A 22606-nucleotide genomic window follows, 5' to 3' on the forward strand; every position below is an offset into this window, starting at 1 on the left:
TTGTCGCGTAATAGTTCAACTAAAAGTTTATATATATTCTAAAAATCCAAGATTCTATATATTGTAAATTAAAATACGGTACAGCAGATTTATTTTTAAAAGCGGGCAGAATTAAATGATGACGTCATATATTTTTAAGGCAACCTGTAAAGGAAACGTCGATCAAATAAGGGTTAGTTGAACAGTTACATCAAGTATTAATTGCGCAAATAATTCAAGGAACTTGATGTTTTAGGCAAAAATTTTAGGTTAGACAGTTGAGACTATTTCTATAAATTTATTGTATTTAACAAAGGTAACAGAAACTTTAAATTATTACGAGATATTTCTATATTTAAGAGTCCGTTTTTGGTTGGTGTTCACCTTAACAAAACAATGACAATTTTCTACTTTGTTATTCTACAGTGATTCATAATCAATTGTTTTAACAAAAAGTAAACAAGTAAGCATTATTAATCATTGTAATCGATTGTTAATTATACGGAAATTTCAACAAAGGATAATTTGTTAAAACTTTGAGAAAATTTTTATTTTTTTAGATTTATTTTTTGTGTAAATAATGTAATTATAAATTAACAAAGATGCCGGATATTAAAATTAAAGTCGTTCGTGCAAATCTTGGAAGGGAAGAGAAAATCAAATCACCTTTCGTCAACGTTCATTTTAAAGGTTTAATTTAACGTTTTTACATGCATACTTACAGCTATAATATAATGCATTTATAACATTTATATATATATTAGTGCAATACAATTAGGAATATAATTTAATATAAAAAAGTTTAAAGTTTTCATCGAAATCCCACGATTCTTAATTTATTGTTTAACCTGGCATATAGATTTCAAGTGTAAAGAAATGAAATGTTTATTTTTAAGGCGTCCATGGTTGAGTTATTGTTTGTTCGTTTAATATTTCAATTTACGTTTTGTCCTAATGCAAATACGACTTCGTAGCGGTTTCTTTTCCCTTAAACTAACAATATCCCGTTGTATAAAAGATTTATCAAATTTAATTAATTAGCCAAACGATTGTTGGTTATGGGTTGTTCTTGCAATTTTATTTTTCGTATATTTTACCGACAATGAAACATTTTCTCTTAGCCCCCTAAATTTTCACTGATTTTTATAAAAACGTTTAACTAAATTTATGTTAATTGTAGTTTTCAAATTTTGGTTTTCTGTCAAATAGGCGTATTCTGTTATTAACAAAATAAATTTGATTTTAGGCCAAACGAAAAAAACCGCAGTCTTAAAAGGAAGTGCCCCAGAATGGAACGAGGTAAGAATTAAACATTTGATTTTTCCTTCATATGTTTTGTTTAGTGTGGTATTGACATCAGATATAGAAAGCCAAAAGGTTTCGGGCTCGAGCCGCACCAATACCACATTATTTACCCTTGAACCCGGTGTTTACAGATAGCTTAAACACACCAAAAGGTTTCGGGTTCGAGCCGCACCAATGCCACACTATTTACCCTTGAACCCGGTGTTTACAGATAGCTTAAACACACCAAAAGGTTTCGGGTTCGAGCCGCGCCAATGCCACACTATTCACCTATAAATCCGGTGTTTACATTTAACTTAAACACTTTTTATTAGCAAATTTTTTCATAATAAAAGTGTTTTCAATTATACTCATGACGACATAATTATGCATTTTTTAACAGACTTTGGTATTCCCCTGTTCCGATAGTCCATCGCCCGATGACGTCATCAAAATAGAAGTTTTCGACGACGATGGATTTTTGGGAATAGACAAGTAAAAACAAATAGATATTATTACCTAACAAACATATTCAAACAAACGCTAAATAATTATTAAGATTGTTGCAAGGTTTCTAAGAATTTGTGTACCAAGATGTCTGCATACTAGCACGTTATTATAACACGATTAAGTATTATTTGAAGAGTCTGCAATTGTTTTTATGTAACAATCACGTTTACTTAGGTTCCACTTACTATTAGATAACAACTATAATATATCAAAAAATTTAAAAAATTTTAAGTTTATTATGAACTAATATATTATTTTAACACAAAAAGATGTAGGCAGTGTTTAATGTTATTATAAAACCTTTATTTCATACAAAACGTGTAAATATTTAACATGCATTTAAACCCTTATTAATTTTACATTTAATTTCGTTTTAGATCCATCGGAAAAGCTCACCTAACTTACAATGCACTCAGATTAAGCAAAGAAAAAACTTTGGATCTTAAATCAAAAAAGTCAAACGTGGTAAGTTAACATATTCATCCGCCCAACAAGCTACGTAACTATGACATCACACATACAAAAAAAATTAAAATTATGACCTAATATTTGCAGGGAGCCAACATCATCGTAGCGATCGTTGAAGAAAATCCAGCGAAATCCCAACCAAGACCTTCCATGGCAGGTGAATCATAATTTATATTATGACATCATAGAAAACCATTATAATGTGAACTGATTTCAGTTTTGCAGTCTTTGAAAAGTTCTTTATATTATGACGTTATAGATAACCATTATAATGAAAAATGATTTGAGTTTTGCAGTTTTTGCAAAGTTCTTTATACTATGACGTCATAGATATGAATTAGAACATAAATGATTTCAGTTTTGCAGTCTCAGTTAAATTTAAAATGTGTAAATTTAAAAATTAAATTTCTTATTTAAGGAGGTGAAGTAACTCACACAAACAACGAGGAAAAAGATGAGGGAGTAGAGATGGGAGGAGAAGGAGGAGATTATGGAGGAACAATCGGGATAAGTGGAAGGTTTGTGACGTCACCATTTGCTATTTAGTCCCACTTGACCTAGCCATATTGTTATTAAGTTACACCTAAAAGAGATAATTGCTACAACAATTAACATATAAGTGACGTCACAAAGCTATGTTATCTTCGTAGGACGGAGCGTTCTTCATTGAGCGACAAACCGGAAGACTTCCAAGTAAGGTTGAAGATCATCAAAGGTCGTCACCTGACCGGAAGTAACATCAAACCTGTCGTTAAAATTCACGCAGGAAAAAATGAGACGAAAATTACTCATATCAGGAAAGGGTCTTCCCCAGTATGGGATGAGGTGATTTAGTAGTGACGTCATTAAATTGTTTAACGTCATAAGTTTTTATTGCTTTCGAATAGTGGTATTGGAATTTAAAGAAAAACGATGACGTCAGATTTTTTTGTAAACTTTTGTTTGTGACGTCATTATTTATTACCAATGACGTTATAATTACAGATGTTAATGTTTAACTTCCACGAGTCGTTAAAGAAGTTGTACGATTACATTTTCGAGCTTTCGGTGAACAATTCCAAAACTTTGAGGGCAGATTCGGTCATCGGAACATTTAAGTTGGACCTGGGGAGCGTCTACGATCAACCAGGTACATTACAACGTAATAATAATACAACAGCCTACGTCACACTCTCTTAGTATGACGTCACAAGTAAAATATATCAACAACTTTTGGTAAACTCTAGGAATATTTAAAGTTTTAATCATTGCCAAAAGAGGCATTTATGATTGGTTTATTGCCCTAACAATTACAAACCAAGTTAGTCTATTGTTATCACATAGATGTATCTATTATTATGTTTAGGTCATGCATATGTTCGGAAATGGATTCTATTAACCGAAGCTGAAGATGCATCCAGTACACCAAAAGGTTATCTTAAAATTACGATCTGTGTGCTTGGCGCCGGTGATCAGCCACCTGTAAGTTAAAAGTCCAAGTTCGAATCCCGGTAAAGGTAATTTTATTGTTTTTAACAAAATGTTTTTATTTTAGGATGAGAAATCGGAAGGAAGCGACGATGACGTAGAAGGGTAAGAATGTTACATTGTGACGTAATGAACATATTTAAATATGCAATTACAAAGTGAATTGAAGCACAATATAGAATAGTGACGTCATAATATTTTTACTGACAGAAATCTGTTGACACCTGCTGGAGCAGCGTTAAGAGCGGCCACATTCTCGATGAGAGTTTACCACGCCGAAGATTTACCTCAAAGTAAGAAAACAATGAAGTTTTGTACAAAGTTAATGTTAAGGCACAGTGGAAATTTAAAAGTTGTAATATATCGACTATCACCAGATTGACGACCCTGTGTTATAACTAGATTAAGCCTTAGAAAATTAAATTAGCTTAAATTTAGTCTAGTTATAATTTAAATAACTTAAGAAGCCTTAAGTTTTTGTTATTGAAATAAATGTGGGTGATTCAAAGCTACGAAACCTTTTTTATGTCGTGTAATTTACCAAAACTTTTTTGACTTTTAGTGGACTCGTCAGCTTTTAAGAACATGAAAAAGTTTCTACTCCAAGACGACGAAGATATCAGTAAGACTCTAGTGGACCCCTACGTCACTCTTTCGTAAGTATGACGTCACAAATAAAATTCAGCAACGAATTTTCAACTTTGATTAAAAAAGACAATTATTTCACCGTGATGTCACCAAACATTCTCTGTGACGTCATTATTTAACAACTAACAAAAAGCGCTTCTTTTTTTGATTGACAGGTTTGCTGGAAAGAAGAGAAAAACTCGAACGATCAAAGAAACAAATCGACCGATCTGGAACGAGGAACTCGCTCTTCCTATCAAGTTCCCATCCATGTGTGACGCAATAACGCTCACTGTTAAGGACTGGTAGGTCAATAGTGATGTAACAATGAGTAATTGTTAGATTTAATAATGTACAGAGACGTAACAATCATAAACAGCGATATAGTTGATGACAAACAATGTTTTAATTGTTCAGGGACAGTCTCGGTGCTGACGACACAATAGGAACAACAATTATTCCCATGTCTAGAATTTCATCGACCGGTGAAGATTCAACTGGCGCTGGTAAGCATTTATGATGTCATAAGCACCCTGTATTGTGACGTAACATTTAATAGCTTAATTAAATGTTTTTTTATTTGTTTAGTTTTGTTTAATTTTTTGTTTTTTGGTTTAAAAATTTTATTTTATCATTTTACTTTTGTTTTATTCACCATTGTGACGTCATAAGACATCGACGAGGACGACTTTGATGACATAGGAGGTGACGTCATTAGTTTTTGCATGATTGTTAAATATTTTTTTAAATCTAACAATAAGAGCATGGTTAATTTACAACATCTTTATTGTAACTACACTGACTAACAAGCAAATAAGATACAGCCTAATTTGCATATTAAGTATTAATATAAATATAAAAGACTACCACAAACCTAACGTAAAAATTAAGACAACAATTACCCTAAATATCATACAAGAAAAAAATAAAAACACAGGGTAATACCCTCTAAAAATAAACACAAGACTTACCTTACAATGCAAACCAACTAACACCCAATATTTAAATCAGGTTATCCCCCTACATTTGGACCCACCTACATTAACTTTTATGGATCTCCGAGAGAATTTTCAGAACTTGGAGACAGATTGGATGATCTAAATCATGGAAAGGTAGCAAATATTTTTCATTGGTAATTGAAATACTTAATAATGATAAAATAAGGTTTAAGGAATTATTAACAAATGCTAAAAATTTAGTCAAATAATAGGTAAGCAAGTAAATTTATATTTATAATCCAGGTTTAAAAAAATTAAAATAATTTTTCGTATATATTTTATATTACCTGGTAATTTAATAAACTTGTGATTTTATTTTAAACAACATATTCTAAAGTAATTCAAGACTATTTTTGCTTCAAAAAGTGCATAAAAATCTACAAAACAAAAGCTTTTTTATAATAACACATATTTCCGCTAACGTGCAGTTAAATAATGACCTTAAAAAAAATAAATATCACCGTTTTTATTATGATTATTGTACAATAAAAGGTTATTTACTTACTTTATTAGTTTTAAAACTCTTTGAGTAAAAATTGTAACTAATTCATGACACAGGGTGAAGGTTGTGCCTATCGTGGCCGTGCCCTGGTTGAACTGACCACCAGTATCGATGAAGAAGGTCAAGATCCTACCCCACCTCTTCAACCAATTGAAGAAGAGCAAGTGGCAACTGTACAGGTAAACCTGCAACTTTAAATGATCACCATGGTTAATTTAAATAAAGTAATTTCAGTTAGTTAGGATTAACATTGCTCTAAAAACTTTTATATAAAGACATAGTCTTAATGTGTTTCAAAAACTATTATTTTTTTACTTATTTATAAAATTCAATAATATTTGCACTAAAACTATAATGCATTAAAATTTTCACTTTAAAAAAATTCATTTACGAAGTATTATTCCTAAAAATTTATTTTAACTATAAATAAAAGTACATGTAACGAACTGCTACAACTTGTTTTACCTGAACAGAAATACATGCGAAGGAGAAGGTACCGACTCGTGGTTGGCTTTCAGAGTGCCTCAATGATCGATAAATTCTACGACAACATCGAGTTCGAGGTTTCCATCGGTAACTATGGCAACAAGTTTGAAACCGATGTTGGAACTGCATCTTCCGTTACCGAGGCAACTGATCCAATATTTGATGGTTGGTGATGTCATTAATTACTAATTAAAAAATATTAATTTTAAAAAAAATACATTTTTTTTTAAATCAAACAAAATTTAGTTAAGATTAATTTAAAATAAGTAAAAAACTAAATTATTTTTATAAAGTTTTATAAACCACCAATCCATTATAAAAATAATCTATATATGATTAAACCTAATCAACATTATATATATATATTTATATATATATGTATGTCCAATTTATAGAATTACAAAATAAAAAAACTGTCGTTTGTGGAGAAATTATCACAGGCAAATATTAGTTAGGAGTTACAATATTACAACATCTAAAAATGTTAACCTTAAGACAGGCTATTGACTAGTTCCTGCAATGTTATTTATAACAAACAATAATGTTGTTGAAGGTGTGAAATATTATTTCATTCCATGGACTTCCAAGAAACCAGTAATGATGGTGACATCACAATGGGAGGACATCAGCTTCCGATTGTTTTCCATCAACTTTATCCTTAGACTGTGCGACCGGGCAGTAAGTTCTAAAACTTTAAAAATTTTAAAAATCAAATAAAGTTTTTTAATTTCTACTTTAAAAGAACCTACTTTGCTTTTCTTACTATATTTAAGATTAAATTTTACCTATTGAAGATTTACCCTCTATTTTTACTTAAATATTTTATTTAAATAAACTTTAACCATCCTAAAACCTTTGTTGTAGAATGAAAGTTTGGCTTCAGTTAAGAAGATAATCGCAAACAAAGCGTCAGAAATTGAAGTTGCATCCGAGATTGTTGCCATTCTTGACATGCTCATTCTTGAAACTTCGTGAGTTAATTCTTAACTTATCTGAATAAAAAATTATATGAGATTTAGTAAAAATTTAATAAAAAAAATTTAACCAATCAGGAAACGATTACCTGATCCACGTGGTCGAACATCATCCAATCAGCTTGACACGAGGATTCATCGACAGCGCCTCCAAGTGTTTGAAAGTGTAAACACGGAAGCAACGAGGCTGCGACAAAACTGCAATGATGCAAAAGAAGCTTTGACTTCTATACAAGAGATGATTGAAAGATTAACAAATGTATCATATGAGGTAGCAAGTTAAATAAATCAGTTGTAAAATATTCAAATTTAAGAGTGAACCTTGAAAATTTAAGAGATAAAACCTATAAGAAGTAGATTTATATCTATCAGTATAAATTAACCTTAGTATAATACAACATACTTACGATTGGTTGGTTTATTTAATAACCTGACACGTATTTTGTTGTTGCTGTTGTAGCCTCAGAACAGTGTTCCTGACGTTATTATTTGGATGACCTCAGGAACAAAAAGGATTGCTTATGCAAGGTAATAAAGAATAGCCAATTGATTAAAAGTTTGTATATAAATGATTAAATATTGAACATTATTGTCTTAAACAACACATTTAAATAAGTGTTAAATCCTTGAGTTATAACAAAAGCTTTAAATTAATCTACCTTTACTCCCACAGAATTCCAGCTTATGATGTTTTACACTGCCATGAAAACTCAGAATATAGTGGAAGATATTGTGCAAGACCTCATACCATTATACTACAGGTAAGTTTTAAATAAAGACGATTATTCCTGATGAAAAAAAAAAACACTTTAAAAAGTAACCATTGGTAAATTAAATACAAATGAAATATAACACTTAATGCACAAAAATAAAAGGCTTTTTAAGCCATATTTTACCCAATATCTAATCAGTTTAGTTAGTTGGGTATGTAAATTTCACAAAAAATGTTTAATAATATTAACAAAACAGTTTTTCAACAATAAAAAATAAATATACTTTGCCATTTAGTATGCAAGCCACAAAAAGAACAGCAAAAAGAAGATGAAGATTCCCTGTGTGTTGAGAATAACAGCCTGGCTTGGAAGGGCAATTGATCAAGAAGATTTGGACTTCAAATCACGAGGGCAAATCTCTGTTTATGCTGATACAGTAAGTGTAATGTTAAATGTAAATATAACAAAAATAATTGTAGGAACCAAATGCTTAACCATACATTCTTCTTGACTTTAAAATAACTGACACTGTCTTTAATTTTTTAAAACACTTTGGTATAACTACACGAAGTTGGTGGTTTGATTCCCACCACTTTAATGCCCTAGCACCCTTAAGTAAAGAACTATAAATGATACAAACTTTTGCCAAGCCAAAACCATTTGACAGGTTAATTATCAGGTGATAAAAGTTTTCTAATAACAAATGTTAATTTATTTCTAAACCGTTATTTTAAATTTCACACATTAGAGATAATGTTATACAATAAAATACAACTAAAAATAAAACTTGATATTTAGTTTGAAAATGAAATAAAGATTCCAGTTAAAGGATGGACTCCAGACAAATTTACCGACATTAATGGAGATGTGAGTAAAATTTCTTATAAGTTGTGTTAAATAAATAAATAAAACTGTACTGGCACAAAAATTCTGGCAAAACCCAGTTACTACAATGTGTTAATATATAAAGACATATTTGTATTTCAATTAATTATTGCTTCTTTATCTGTGTTCAGGTTGAACTTCCAAAGAGTTCGTTCAAATGTCCATCAGGTTGGATGTGGGAGAAGGGCTGGGAAATAAGTTCGGATATTTCTCTTCTACATGAATCAGCTATTGGCCAAATTACCATACCAGAGGTTGGTTAAATACTATATCAAAGTGACAGTTATTCAATGTCTCCCCTTATTTCTTTTCAAATGTGTATTATCACGGACTAAAGTAATTGTAATATGACTAAGAATGCTTGGTCAAATAATCACTTTTTGTACAGTTTAGGTTGGGTAAAAATTTATTTTAACACAAAGTTGTTTTAATTAACAATATTGGCTTCTAAAAACTGCATGCACAATTAAACAACAAAATCATATTTTTAGGATTGTTTTGAGCATCAATACCGCTTCCCAGCAGGAGCATGGCAGGATGAAAAGGTTGTAAGTAGGATGGGGGAAGATATTGTGAATGTTTCGAAAATCGAGTGCCCACAAGGTTGGGAGTGGGATGATGACTGGAAAGTGGACACCAACAGGGTTTGTGACGAGGAAGGTAATGAAAAACAAAAAAGTGGACTTTTTAAAAAGAAATTTGTGTTAAAGAAAAGAGATTTGTGTTAATATAGTATTCAACATTACTATTTTAGTTGAAAAATGAAATGGCAATAGCTATAAAGAATGTTGAATAAAAAAATATATATTAAACATTTCAAAAACGACATTTGTAAGGCACGAATTACAAGTTATTGTGCTTTAGAGAGATTTAACTATTTAAAAATAGCATAAGTTTACAAATGTTTGACCAGAAGTTATTTTACCTTCAAGGTTGGGAATACACAACAGGGAAAGATGGAGATGAACCAGATTGGGCTCATGTTGAGAAATCTTATCATTTTGGGAGGAGGAGAAGACTGATTAGAACAAGAGTTTGCATCGACCAAAAGTTGCACCAAAAAGTCTTAGTAAGATCAGTTTCGATATTTTTTTTCTTCTTAGATGTTATAAATTTAAAACGACTTAAAAACTGAAAATTTAAGTAGTAAAAACTGTTTTTTGCTAATATTGTTTATCACTTTCAGTATTGTATTCAGTAGGGCTATTTTTATATATCTTTACATATTTTTTAGATAAGTAAACAAAAAATTAAAGACAATTACACCAACAATGTTCAAACCACAACAACTTGAAATTGTCTTTTATTTTAACAGCATCGCACAGATGATCTGGTAGGAGAGGGATGGGAGTATGCAAGTGGGTTAGGAAAACAATTCCATGCGATGCCAAAGATGTTGGATCTTGCAAGAAGAAGGAGGTGGATCAGGAAGATGGTTACCACTGAGTCGAGAGGATCTGCTGCAATATTCAACCTGGAGGCTATCGTGGTGAATTTTATATAACAATATTGATGCGTTTAAACCTCTTTAATAAAAATTGTTATAACAAATTATTTAAGCACATTAATCAAAAGAAATTAGGTTCTTTTTAATATAAAAAAACAGTATGATTTCAACCCACTTAAAGCAACAAAAACTGCTAAGCATAGTAAAGTTGATAATATAAAATTATGTTTCCACAGAAAATGGAAGAAGAGCCACCCTTATCACCAGGTTTGATGGCTCATATGGGCCAAACATTTGGACACCATAGTGGAGGGGGGCCAAGTGCAACAAGTGCTATTCAAGATATTGCTTTACAAGCAGAGAAAGGTAAATCTGTTTGCAAAACTTTAATATAGTTCAACATAAAAACTAAGAAGATAACACAAAATATCAGTTTAAAACTATATATATAAAAAAATTGTGATATTTGCAATTAAACAATCAAAAATAAGTTTCTACATATTCAAATCTTGTTTCATGGTTGAATCTTTTTATACTTAACTAAATTCAAAATAAATGTTTTAGATGCTGGAGTGGATGGAGGAGGGGAACCTCCACAGCAACCTGAACCAACTGATGATGGAAAAGGAAAGAAGAAGAAAAAGGGCAAATCAGATTCATCTGATTCACGTGAGTCGTGTTAAAAATTAAAAATAATCTCTACATTAAAGATCCAAAGATTTGAGTAATTTAAAAAAAGTTTTTTTAATGCCAGTGTTTTTAAACTCGTACTCAGACCAACAATTTTAATTCAAATTTTTGTTTAAAATGCAATATCCAAGTAGCAAAAAAGAAGAAGAAAAAAGTGCCAAAAGTCCCTGCCCCCAAGATTTACATGCTGTTTGAAGAATGCCACAAGTTACATATGCGAGCTTATATTTATCAGGGAAGGGATTTGCTTCCAATGGACCAGGATAATTTTTCAGGTAAAAAGTTTAATATTAAATATGTGTTTTAGTATAACTAAAACGGTAGCATAAAGCTTTTTAACTACGCAATTTTTAAAGCATATATTAAGCACTATTTTTGTAATTATTTGTATTTCCAATATCCAACAACATACAACAAACAATAAACAATCAAAACATTTAAAAAAAATAATTTAAAATGTTACCTTTTTGAGCATTTACTTTTTTAACACCTTAAATATACTCCAAAGATTTTTCTCAACTACGGCTGTTTTTTAACCAAACCTTTTTTTAAATAAATAATACGCAACAACGTTGCTTAACTTTATCAATTATGTTTTACGATTTTAAATCACATGGCGCAATGGGACTTTCCCTGTGTTAATAAGAATATAAATAGTTTTTATTTCTATGCTAAAAACTTTGCTTGGGTATATTTAAAAAAGAGAATAGTAGCTACCAAATAAAAGTGACAATGTTTTTTTATTTATTAATGTTTTTTTATTAATTTTTTAGGATTTTTAACTATCAATATAATACAAAATAAATATATCAATACATCACATTTTAATGTGTAAATATTATTTTTATAAACTGTATTTTTTACCTTTTGTTACAGATCCAGTTGTAATGGTTTCGTTTCTTAACCAATGTCGAAGAACAGAAGTAATCAACCACACACTCAACCCAAAATGGGATCAAACTTTGATCATGGACATCAACTTTTACGGGGATCTGATCTACTTGGAGAAATATTGTCCCGATGTTATGCTGGATGTCTTTGATAAAGATGAAGTGGTGAGAAAAAATGTGTTTATTATTAACCTTTTTAAAGTATGTAAAGTGTTATTTTATGGTTCAGATTTAGAATATGTTAAGAGGTCGACAGTATTTGTATTTCTTCTTTTAAAATCTTTTTTTCAATAAAAGGTTTAAGTATAAAGTCATTTTGTCTTCAGTTTATAACTAAGTTTAAACGGTGTTGTTTTTTTCGCTTTCTTCTAACAATTTTCCACAGTTTTGCGACCCAAGAAGTTTATTTAAAACAAAAAAGAAAAAACAAACCGACCGCAAGAAGTCGCTAGGGACAATGGCGTTTAAAAAGTCCTCACAAGGCGGTAAATGTGGCTCTACGTCATCAAACAATAACCTCGCGGCACCTAGAAGGTCAGGACGACGTCACTCTATGGCAGTGATGACGCACGCCAACGAACACGGGAACGATTCGGTTTGTTGCAAGAAAATAAATGTTGCTGTCCATCTTGAATTACTCTGCTGCTATCTATGGAATATTTTGCTGCAAATACTAAGCGCATATCTTTGCCAACGCCGAATCATTCTTTGTAACAAAGAATCCTTCTTTTTAACGAGAAAATGATCTGCTAGTTGGTCATCATGTTCTTCTTAGCTTGGTCATATTTTGTTGCTGATCAATTTATTTACTGTTGTACTATATATTGCCAATTAAGCATTAACCCCCATAAGTTGCTTCATTTGTTTAATCGTTAGTTCAATTGGAAATAGGCGATGCTTCTATACTGTGCACAACTTGCAAATATTATATTATATTTAAGCGCATTTGCAAAATTATAATATATGAGCTGTTGCATTTGTGTGGGTGAATTATTGTTTGTTTATACCAACGCTAGAAGTTTAATAATTTATTTTAAAAATATGGTTCATCTTTTTGTGCTGAGTTTTAAACAAATGCAATTATATTGCAAACTTTATTTTGTCGCGCACTCACTAACGTCGCATTTAAACTTAATATTATGTTATCAACTTTCTCTTTAAACACTTGGGTTCTTTTATATTAACTTGTTTTTTTTTACCAAGCTTGCTTAATTTAGATTCCGTTCAATTTTGGTTTGAAAGTTCCCTTAACAACAAAAAAATTTCGCTCCGACCACTCCAAGAAACCCGTCAAAGTAATGTGTGACGTCATTGTGTTATTGTTGTGACGTCAAAGTGTGGTTGTTGTTACGTCACAAAGCATGTAAAGCTTTTATCATTGCTGTGTTATAAAAGCTTTGTCGTTATTGTTATTTTATGTGCACGTTATTTTTTGTTTTGTTTTTTAATTGTTTTTTTTTGAATGTTTACCTTTGTTTAATTATATATTTTATCAATGATAAAATATTTATTTTTTCTGAATGTTTAAATTTTTTTTAATGTTATTTGTATAAGTAAGTTCGACGGCATAAAACCTCACCTAAAATTAATATTTACGTATATTAATTTTACCTTATTTTTAGGTTATAAAATATATCTTCTTAGAAAAAACAAATAAGTTAAATTTTTACAAGTTTTTACAACAAATTTTAAACAAAAATCTTTTTACAGGGTTCATTGGAGTTCATGGGTCGAACATCCGGGCAGCCAACTTTGAGGTTTAACCCGGATGTAACCGAGAAGTCACGGTTGGCTTGGTTAAATGTGAAGAAGGGAAATTTAAGCGGAGGAAATCTTCTTGTTGCATTTGAAGTATTTTTGGTGAGTACAACTATAATTCAAACAAAAATTAAAGTTAAATATACCAAGCTTTATTTATGCTTATTCATTCCTTGCGTTCTTGTACAACATCATATTTTATTAGAAAACACCATTGCTAGCTTTAGTATCAATTAAAAATTCAGGATCAGCTTTAGGTAATTATTAAGCTAGCGTTCTTAATGACGTTTTATGACGTAACAAACAACATTTTAATTTAGAAACACGAAAAAATTGAGATACCAGAAATGCCCCCGAAACAGATGGACCGAATCATGGTCCCGTTTGGGATCCGCCCGGTTCTCCAGCGAACCCGGATCGAAGTTCTGGTTTGGGGGGTTAGAAATATGGGACATTTTCAACTTTTAAGTGTGGACTCACCAAGTGTTCTAATACAGGTTTGCTAGTTGTTGTAATAAATAATACAGAATGGTATATTTGACTTAAAGTTCAATAAGGGTGAAATGCAGAAAGTGCGATTAACTTAATCGGCGATTAACGCTAATCCAGGATTAGTTAATCGCCCGATTAACGAAACTCAGGATTAACTTTAATCGGTATGCAGAAACATTTTTAATCGCCGGATTAACTAATCCGGCGATTAACTTTAATCCTGGATTAAAAATATCAACAATCCAAATATTTATGTAATTTCTTTATGACGCGCTTGTGACGAACAAACAAATTGACGTAAACAATGAGATTGTTCAAGCGAAACGGCGGGCTTGCCTACTAACCAAATTTTGTTTTTTTATTTCCAAAAACTAAATTTGACGACAAACCAACAAAAATCAAAACATGAACAAGCAAATAAACAAAAAAAAAGAGAAAAAAAATTTTCCAAGGGTGACAAAACATTGTTATTAGAATGCTTAAACAATAACGAAATAAAAAAAAAAGTAAATTGCCAAAATTCTTAAATAAGGTATTTAAGGTAGGACCTAACTGAAATATTAAACAAAAAAATCTTAACATCACCGTGATATATGTTATTTCAATATAATTTGCTAGTTAGGCTATGTTCAAGTCGTAAAAGACAGCCTAATCCTTACTTTAATCTGCCGAATTCGGCGGATTAAATTTCGGCGATTAAATTTGATATTTAATCCGTCGCGGTTGATTGACTTTATTAATCGCGGTTTCTGCATACCAATCAAAAATTAATCTTCGCTTTAATCGCGGATTAAAGTTAATCGCACTTTCTGCATTCGACCCTAAGTATATCAAATAAAATAGATGTATTTTACTTTTAACCACGGCTGTAGAACATTTATGGATTAATAGACGAATCTTTATGTTCAACTTAACAAAAAAAATTAATTTTCAATTGTTTGATATTTAAACATTGTGTTTAGATTGGGGAGGTAGAAATTCGAACAAAAATTATCAAAAGTTTGAAGAAATATCCGAATTTTTCCGACCCTCGGTATTATGTTGATGCAGTAAGTAAAACTTTATTATGTTTAATGGTTTGTTTGAAAAATATCTTCAACTTAAGTTCTTAAAACCACCATCAAAACTTCCAAAAGCAAAACCACCATCAAAACTTTCATTTTCAAAGCTTCCATTTTCTTTAAGAAACCGCCATTTTTACTACTAAACTTCCATTTTTTTTAAGAAACCGCCATTTTTACTACAAAACTTTTATTTTCTTTAAGAAACCGCCATTTTTACTGCAAAACTTCCATTTTCTTTAAGAACCGCCATTTTTACTACAAAACTTCCATTTTCTTTAAGAAACCGCCATTTTTACTGCAAAACTCCATTTTGCAAAAAAAACGTTGTCATTTTGTTTTAGGACCTTCCGGTTGAGCAACTTTACTTTCCACCAATCATAATTCGAGTTAAAGACAATCGAAAGTTCGGACGAAGACCAACAGTTGGACAACATATCATCACTGACGTCAGTGCTCATCGAACAGAACCCATCTCTGACGTCATAAAGGCTGACGAACCCGATGAAGGGTTTGGTAAGTTTAGAATTGTTATTGTTTAATGGTTTCTCAAAAAAAAATTCTTAAAACTGCGCAACTAAATTGCTAAGATTTAATTTAATATATTTTAGGTGACGCATCACCAAAAGATGTCGCTATTGAGGTAGAACCTCCAAAACCCCAAACAAAACGCCCGGTAAGTGAAAAGAAATAATTTTCAACTTTTTAGATAAAACTAATTTGTGATAAAAATAATGCAATGAATTTTTCGATGATTTTAAATTATAATTTTACTAAACCAAGTTAGTGATTAAACTTGTTTACAAATAAACATTTAATTTAATTTTTAATATGGGTTAGAGTTTAATCAAAAGAATGACGTCAAAATTAATTAAGCCAATCAAGGTACGTCATCACCTCATACGTCATAATATACATTGTCATAAATTTATGTTGATCAGCATGCCAATCACTAATTTAACATAAATTCAATCAATTTGTAATCTGCATGTTTCACTCTAATTTAAGTCACCTGAAACCTTGCCACAAGATGACGCTGGAGTGCAAGTCGACGAAAAATCTCCTCTGTTAACAAACGAAGTTAAACCGAGCGATAGTGACGTCATAATACAAATTGATGACGAACAAGACAAAAAAATTAGAAGTGAACTGTCCGGTGATCAAGATTCCGTTGCTATGCAACCAACTGATGACGTACAACAACAGCAATCTGATGTTAGCGATGTTGGTGACGTAGAATCGCCTAGTAGTGACGTCACAGACCCATCTACTCCAAAAGTCGATCTCACGCCGCCAACGACAACTTTTGGCGCTGAAGAAAAAGATTCGGTTGCCATAGCAAAACCCGATGACGTCACCGAAATAAAAACCCGCGAAAAAAAGGGAAAAGATCGTTTTATGGCATTCTCGTCAGCTTTGTCGGTTTTCAAGGACAAATTAATGCGAAAAGCCTCGAGCGCAGAGGTACTACGTCATAATGTCGTTGTTACGTCACAAATATTTATAGAAATATAAATATTCTCGGTGTTAGGGCAAAAAGGTTGGTTCGGGTGGTTCAGCTTCATTTTAATTAAATTGCATGAATTTTGCATGACTTTAATTTTTATTATTATGTTGTGAAAATGGATAAACAATTATGTCATAATAAACCCTGTGTGACGTCATAACAGGTGGTCCGCGAAGACGAGTTGGATTGGTGGTCGATGTATTACGCCTCTATCGGTGAACATGACAAATGTGGAAAATATTTGGAATCCGGTCTCAACCTCATGAAGGTAACATTTAACTTTGTCAAATAAGATTTCAGTGACGTCATAAACTCTAGTTTTGATGACGTCACAGATTTTAGTTTTTTTGCGACACAAACTTTGATATTTCTGACGTCACAAACTTTAGTTTTATTGACGTCACAAACTTGAGATTTAATGACGTCACAAACTTAAATTTTGATGACGTAATAAACTTTAGTTTTGGTGACGTTACAAACTTGAGTTTTAATGACGTCACAAACTTTAGTTTTGATAATGTCGCAAACGTAAGCTTTGACGACGTCACAAATTTTAGTTTAATTGACGTCACAAAATTTTAGGTCGGATTTATAACCACGACTGAAATAATTTATTGTAACCAAGCATAACAAAAGCTTAAACTTTAATCCAGGTCTACAACAACATCCTGGAAGTCCAAGAAAACTTCGACCACTTCAGCGACTTCATCCAGACTTTTAAACTTTACAAAGGGAAGTTGGAGGATGAGGACGACGAACTGGATTGTGCTGGAGAGTTCAAGGTTTGAACCCTAAGTATTATGTACAATGATATTGCACTGTTTGTAATTGGCTGACTTTGCAGTTAGTGCAGTGCTTAGTAAGAAGCTTATTTTTCCTTATTACAACATAGCTTATTGTTTAAGGGAGCCTTTAAAATCTACAAACTACCTTCGGACAAAAGTGCTCCAGAACCGACCAAGTTCTTTGAGGAAAAACCAAATACAGACATTGTTGTAAGATCAACTATAATATAATTTACATAATGTTCACACTTCTACTTAGAAGTTAATATCACAAGTTTATCTGTATAAGCCTGCTGACGACAACATTTAACTCAGGTTACTTTTCGAAAATCATTTTAACCCATTTTTGTTTTTAAGGATGTTAAAATCCGGGTTTATGTTGTCCGTGGAACGGATCTTGCTCCACAGGATTCAAACGGATTGGCGGATCCATATCTTAAAATCAAAGTTGGTAAAAAGAGGATTTTGGATCGTGAACATTATCATCCAAACACACTTAACCCTATGTTTGGCAGGTTGCCTTTTTTTCTAAATTTGATTTTTTAATCTTTAAGTTGAAAAAACTAAATAAACGTAATTGTAAAATAAAGGAAAACGCATTTTCATACAAATATGGATCACAATATGACCCCACAACAAAAACAGAATTACAAATTCTAAAAATTCAATTTTTCAGAATGTTCGAGTTAGACTTAAAACTGCCGATGGACAAAGATCTCCACGTGGAGGTATTTGATTGGGACCTGATAGGAACAGATGATAAGATCGGAGAAACGATTATTGATCTAGAAAACAGATATCTAAGCAAGTACAGAGCTTGGTGTGCATTTCCTGAAGCATACTACACGTAAGTTTAGCCTATATTGTATTTGTGTTGTATATATAAAGATCAATATTATAAACAACATATATTGTAAGGTAACAGGAGCAAAAATGGTTAAAATGTCAGTTTTAAGAATTATTAGTGTTGTTACATTTATTGACTTAAACCATTCATTTCAGATCTGGGCCTTTTCCTTGGAGGGACCAAATGAAGCCAAAAGATTGGTTGTATGAAAAAGCAAAGAGGGATGGAATAAACGACCCAGTGTGGAACGGAAACACTTGCGTGTTTTTTGATGGAAAAACTCACAACTTGGCTAAATATGAGAAAGGAATGGTAATAAAAAATAATCTCTATATTCAAAGTCCAATTTCTATATTTAAAAAAAACAACTTCTGATGACACTTAATTATATCTATTATGCCTACTTAATAAATGCTAATTAAAATATATTAGCCCGTGTCATAGTAGAATTTTTTGCATTGTGCCAAATTATAATTTATGATGAAAGTACCTTTTTACCAAACAATCTTGTTTATCATTAGAAACCTTGTGAATACTGGGGACCAGCAGACGAAAGATTGTCACTCTATGTATTGAGATCTTACTCTCACGTGTCAGAACATATCGAGTCAAGACCTTTGTTTTCGGATGTTATTCCAGGCATCGAACAAGTAAGTGCAATGCTTGGGTTGTCATGTTAAAAAATCTTGTTTAAGTTTATAAAAAAGTTGTTCTGATAAAGATTTATGACCAACTCTAAAGCGAGAAGTTAAAATTTGAAAATGTGTTAATATGATATGTGTTAAAAATTAACTGACATTTGTATTTATGTTTCTACTTGTAGGGTCGAATACAAATGTGGGTTGATATGTTTCCAAAAACTTACGGGGATCCAGCTTTGCCTTTTAACATTGAACCAAGAACTCCAACCAAGTAAGAAAATATTTTAACAAGGCTAGATCTTATAAAAACAAGTTTTATAGCCTAAAAAGTAGGCTGGTGTTATATATCTGATGATCAAAGCATTGCTTCAAATTTAAAAAGTTATTTAGTTTTGGATATTTATACTTTAGATGTACCAACTTTAGTTTAAATCAATTTTTTTTATTCAGATATTTCTTGAAGGTAATAGTTTGGAACTGTAGTGAAATTCCCATGATGGACACCAACTTTTCAGGGACTCAAATGACTGATATTTACTTCAAGGGTTGGTTGAATGGACTTGAATCAGACAAGCAAAAGACTGACATTCACTACAGGTTAGAACTTTGTAAATTTTTCTTTAAATACAAAGAAATAACTAATTGAATCACATAAAGTTATCTTAAAATGAAAGTCACAATTTAACTTTAAATTTTATTAAAAGTCCATAAACTTGTAAGCCTATATATTTGCAAAAGCTTTGTTAAAGTGCTTGAATATATAACTAAAGCTAACCAGTATAAAGATTATATCGTCTAACTATACTATCCAGTTGTTCTAAAACAATATCACCCTATATAGGTCATTAGATGGAACAGGGATGTTTAATTGGAGGTTAGTCTTCCCGTTTGACTACCTACCACAAGAACGAATGGTCCACATTTCGAAGAAGGAACATTTATGGAGCCTCGATAAAACCGTAACCAAATTTCCACCAACTTTCAATATTCAAGTTTGGGATAACGATTTGTTTGGACCAAACGAATATATCAGTAAGAGTTTTTATGTTATGTGCCTGCTACAAATAATTGCCAGAAGCCTAATTAATTCCACAACGCTTTAAACTACATTACTATTTTTTAGTCAGGGCAAGTCTGACCTTTGGCAGTTTACGATATTAATAAATATAATTGCCTGATTAATAAAATGCCAAATAATTAGTGAAATGTTCCTATGCAATATAAACCTTCTTTGCCTAGGTGAATTGGTCGTAAACCTTAACAACATGCCAAAGTGTTGCCGGTTTCAACGTCTGTGCACCTTGGCTAACGTTCCCGACGACAGCGGCAACTGTAACATGGAGATGATCAACTTGTTCGATCAGAAGTTATTGAAGGGGTGGTGGCCTCTTTATAAAGCCGTTGATGGCAAGAACGAGCAAGCGGTGAGTCACGTGACTATGTAAATTTTATGACGTCATAACCCCGTCTGTTATGTTAATAATAACATATCAGCACTAGTTTTAAATAATGTTTCTATAGCGTGATAATTAAACTATCTACGTTATTATTTTAGGGTAAACTTGAGATGAGTATCGAGTTGGTAACGGGGGCAGAATTTGCTGAAAACCCGTCAGGAAAGGCCCGGGATTCCCCTAATATGAACCCGAAACTAGACAAACCAAAGTAAGAACGTCTTTTTTATAGAAAAGTTATTAAAATCCTAAACCAGGTTTTTGTATAGACACTTAAATAAACGTTCAATTTTTTTTCCAGTCGCCCTGCCACCTCATTTGCTTGGTTTAGTTCTCCGTTCAAGTCATTTCGTTATATTTTATGGAGGAAATATAAGTGGATCATATTGGGTTTATTGGGAGCTCTTATGCTGGCCGCTTTTATTGTGATATTCCTCTATTCTTTCCCGGTAAGTTTAGTAAATTATTTTGTATGAAAAAGGGTCGACAGAAAATTACGATACTAGATTCAAATTCTGCTTAACAAATTATTATTCAGCATAATATTAAAAAAATAGATTTTAATCCAGTGCTAATTAATTAACTAGCAACTGGTTTTAAAAATTTTTACTGGTTAAAATATAGCGTGATATAACTTTTACTTGCTTGCCTGTATAGTTATAAGCGAATACAACGCATATGTTTACTCAATATAATGTTTTTAAAAAAAAAATCCGTAATGTACGTTAGTGTATCCCTAGAAAAAATTTAAAAAAAAACTTTAAAGTATTTCATTATATCATTTCAATTCAAACACATTTAAATTACACCAACCTTTCTTAAATGTTTGAATATAGAAAACTCAATTTATATTTTTTTTATAAATTTTCTACTTCAGGGCGCTTTAACGGGCAAACTATTTAAATAGGTAAGCATAGAGCAAATATGTCGTTGTTGTAGGTGTCAATATAATTACATGCTAATTATATTGTAAGGTGTTTTGTATTGTGGTTAAAGTTTAAGGTAGTGCATGCTAAAGCGTTTTGTGTATTGGCTGTGCTTTTATTAAATAATTTCTAGATTATTGTAGCCTTTATTGTACCTGAAAATGTTTTATTTTTTAGCTTGAATATTAATAAGTCATTATGGGATTTTTTTACCATGGATAAAGTATCTCATATGTTTTATTTTATTAATTTGATATTTACTGTATGGTTTTAAACTTTAACTAGCATTTAAGATACTTTATTTGAAGGCACATTAGTAAATATGTGTATAAAGGTTACTTTAACCAAATGTTAAGTTGTTTGTGATGTTTTAGCTCAAGATTTTTCTAAAAAAACTACCTACATTAAATTATAAATAAGTACAAAAGTTACTACACCACATTAATTATTTTATTTTGAATTTCAGGGACTCTTTGGAGCACATTTATTCGATTTGTTATAAGATTTCGTGGAGGATATGAACTCAAAATATTGCATTTAAGAACAATTTTACAAATATGTCTTAAAAAAATTATGCATATTGTTAAGTATTTGTTATTTTGTGACGTACTGCGTGACGTAAATTTGACGTCATCAACAATTTATATTGCACAGAAGTTTTATATTTATCGGTTAGTTCTTAGAATTTGTTTCGCAATAGTTTAAATAAACATCAACTTAAGTTAGCGTGTGTTACTAGAATAAACGTGACGTATGCACGTCCTCTTATTACGTCACTATTCACACAGTCACGTGGATAGATCGAACACGTGTGCTCGAACAAGTAATCAAATAATGTTATCTGTTTCAACACATTAAACAACATTTAAACAAACAGAAGTTTCGACAAATTGACTTTAAAAACTTTCTATTACGTAATCAAAAAATATTTCTATTGTAAAATTCTTACACTGAATTATCTTTTTATATATTTAGTAGGCAAATTTTTCATAATTTATACACTATATATTTATTATATATTCGTAAATAATTCTACAGATCTATTTTAGCCACAAAATTTGCCGTAATTTAGTATAAAAGGCAAGAACTTGGAATAGTTAAACGTATATATTTTTGAAAAGTCATGGTATTTTACAATAAAACACAAAAATTAATTTAAAACACAGAAAATCCCAAGCATTTTAAACTATAAAAACTCCAAAGCAAGTGGTTTTA

General features: G+C 31.2%; 1 protein-coding gene across 7 annotated transcripts; it reads left to right on the forward strand.

Moving 5' to 3' along the window:
* The first annotated feature begins 547 nt into the window (after positions 1 to 547).
* On the forward strand, positions 548 to 22048 carry LOC145743828 (myoferlin-like). 7 transcript variants are annotated; one of them, XM_082561879.1, is made up of 55 exons: positions 548 to 669; positions 1226 to 1278; positions 1667 to 1758; positions 2151 to 2238; positions 2329 to 2398; positions 2660 to 2759; positions 2892 to 3066; positions 3226 to 3370; positions 3587 to 3702; positions 3776 to 3813; positions 3919 to 4001; positions 4271 to 4364; positions 4512 to 4640; positions 4753 to 4841; positions 5347 to 5447; positions 5892 to 6014; positions 6309 to 6486; positions 6875 to 6999; positions 7186 to 7292; positions 7374 to 7566; positions 7756 to 7823; positions 7969 to 8056; positions 8304 to 8444; positions 8807 to 8875; positions 9025 to 9147; positions 9385 to 9553; positions 9826 to 9962; positions 10209 to 10382; positions 10577 to 10706; positions 10905 to 11009; positions 11162 to 11305; positions 11907 to 12085; positions 12306 to 12515; positions 13138 to 13215; positions 13631 to 13780; positions 13999 to 14175; positions 15133 to 15219; positions 15576 to 15747; positions 15843 to 15907; positions 16072 to 16116; positions 16902 to 17006; positions 17392 to 17520; positions 17644 to 17733; positions 17881 to 18038; positions 18200 to 18370; positions 18526 to 18682; positions 18892 to 19020; positions 19194 to 19282; positions 19462 to 19608; positions 19853 to 20043; positions 20251 to 20435; positions 20567 to 20676; positions 20767 to 20914; positions 21343 to 21372; positions 21858 to 22048. In XM_082561879.1, exons 1-54 carry the CDS (start codon positions 582 to 584, stop codon positions 21370 to 21372), a joined length of 6537 nt encoding a protein of 2178 aa, XP_082418005.1. In that variant the 5' UTR covers positions 548 to 581; the 3' UTR covers positions 21858 to 22048. The 7 variants fall into 7 exon arrangements, with proteins under 7 accessions (XP_082418005.1, XP_082418003.1, XP_082418004.1 ...); XM_082561877.1 differs by lacking the exon at positions 21343 to 21372; XM_082561878.1 differs by lacking the exon at positions 21343 to 21372 and having other exon boundaries at positions 11165 to 11305.
* The last annotated feature ends 558 nt before the right edge of the window (positions 22049 to 22606 follow it).

The sequence above is a fragment of the Corella eumyota genome, chromosome 2, assembly GCF_963082875.1.
Source record: "Corella eumyota chromosome 2, kaCorEumy4.1, whole genome shotgun sequence".
In the NCBI taxonomy this organism is placed as follows: domain Eukaryota; kingdom Metazoa; phylum Chordata; class Ascidiacea; order Phlebobranchia; family Corellidae; genus Corella; species Corella eumyota.

What these genes read in the sequence shown, in the direction of transcription:
- LOC145743828 (XM_082561877.1), top strand. Translation starts at nt 582, where the DNA reads ATGCCGGATATTAAAATTAAAGTCGTTCGTGCAAATCTTGGAAGGGAA. An exon ending in ACGCTCACTGTTAAGGACTG is followed by an intron (nt 4,641 to 4,752) that starts GTAGGTCAATAG and finishes TTAATTGTTCAG; the next exon opens with GGACAGTCTCGGTGCTGACG. An exon ending in AAGACTGACATTCACTACAG is followed by an intron (nt 19,609 to 19,852) that starts GTTAGAACTTTG and finishes CACCCTATATAG; the next exon opens with GTCATTAGATGGAACAGGGA.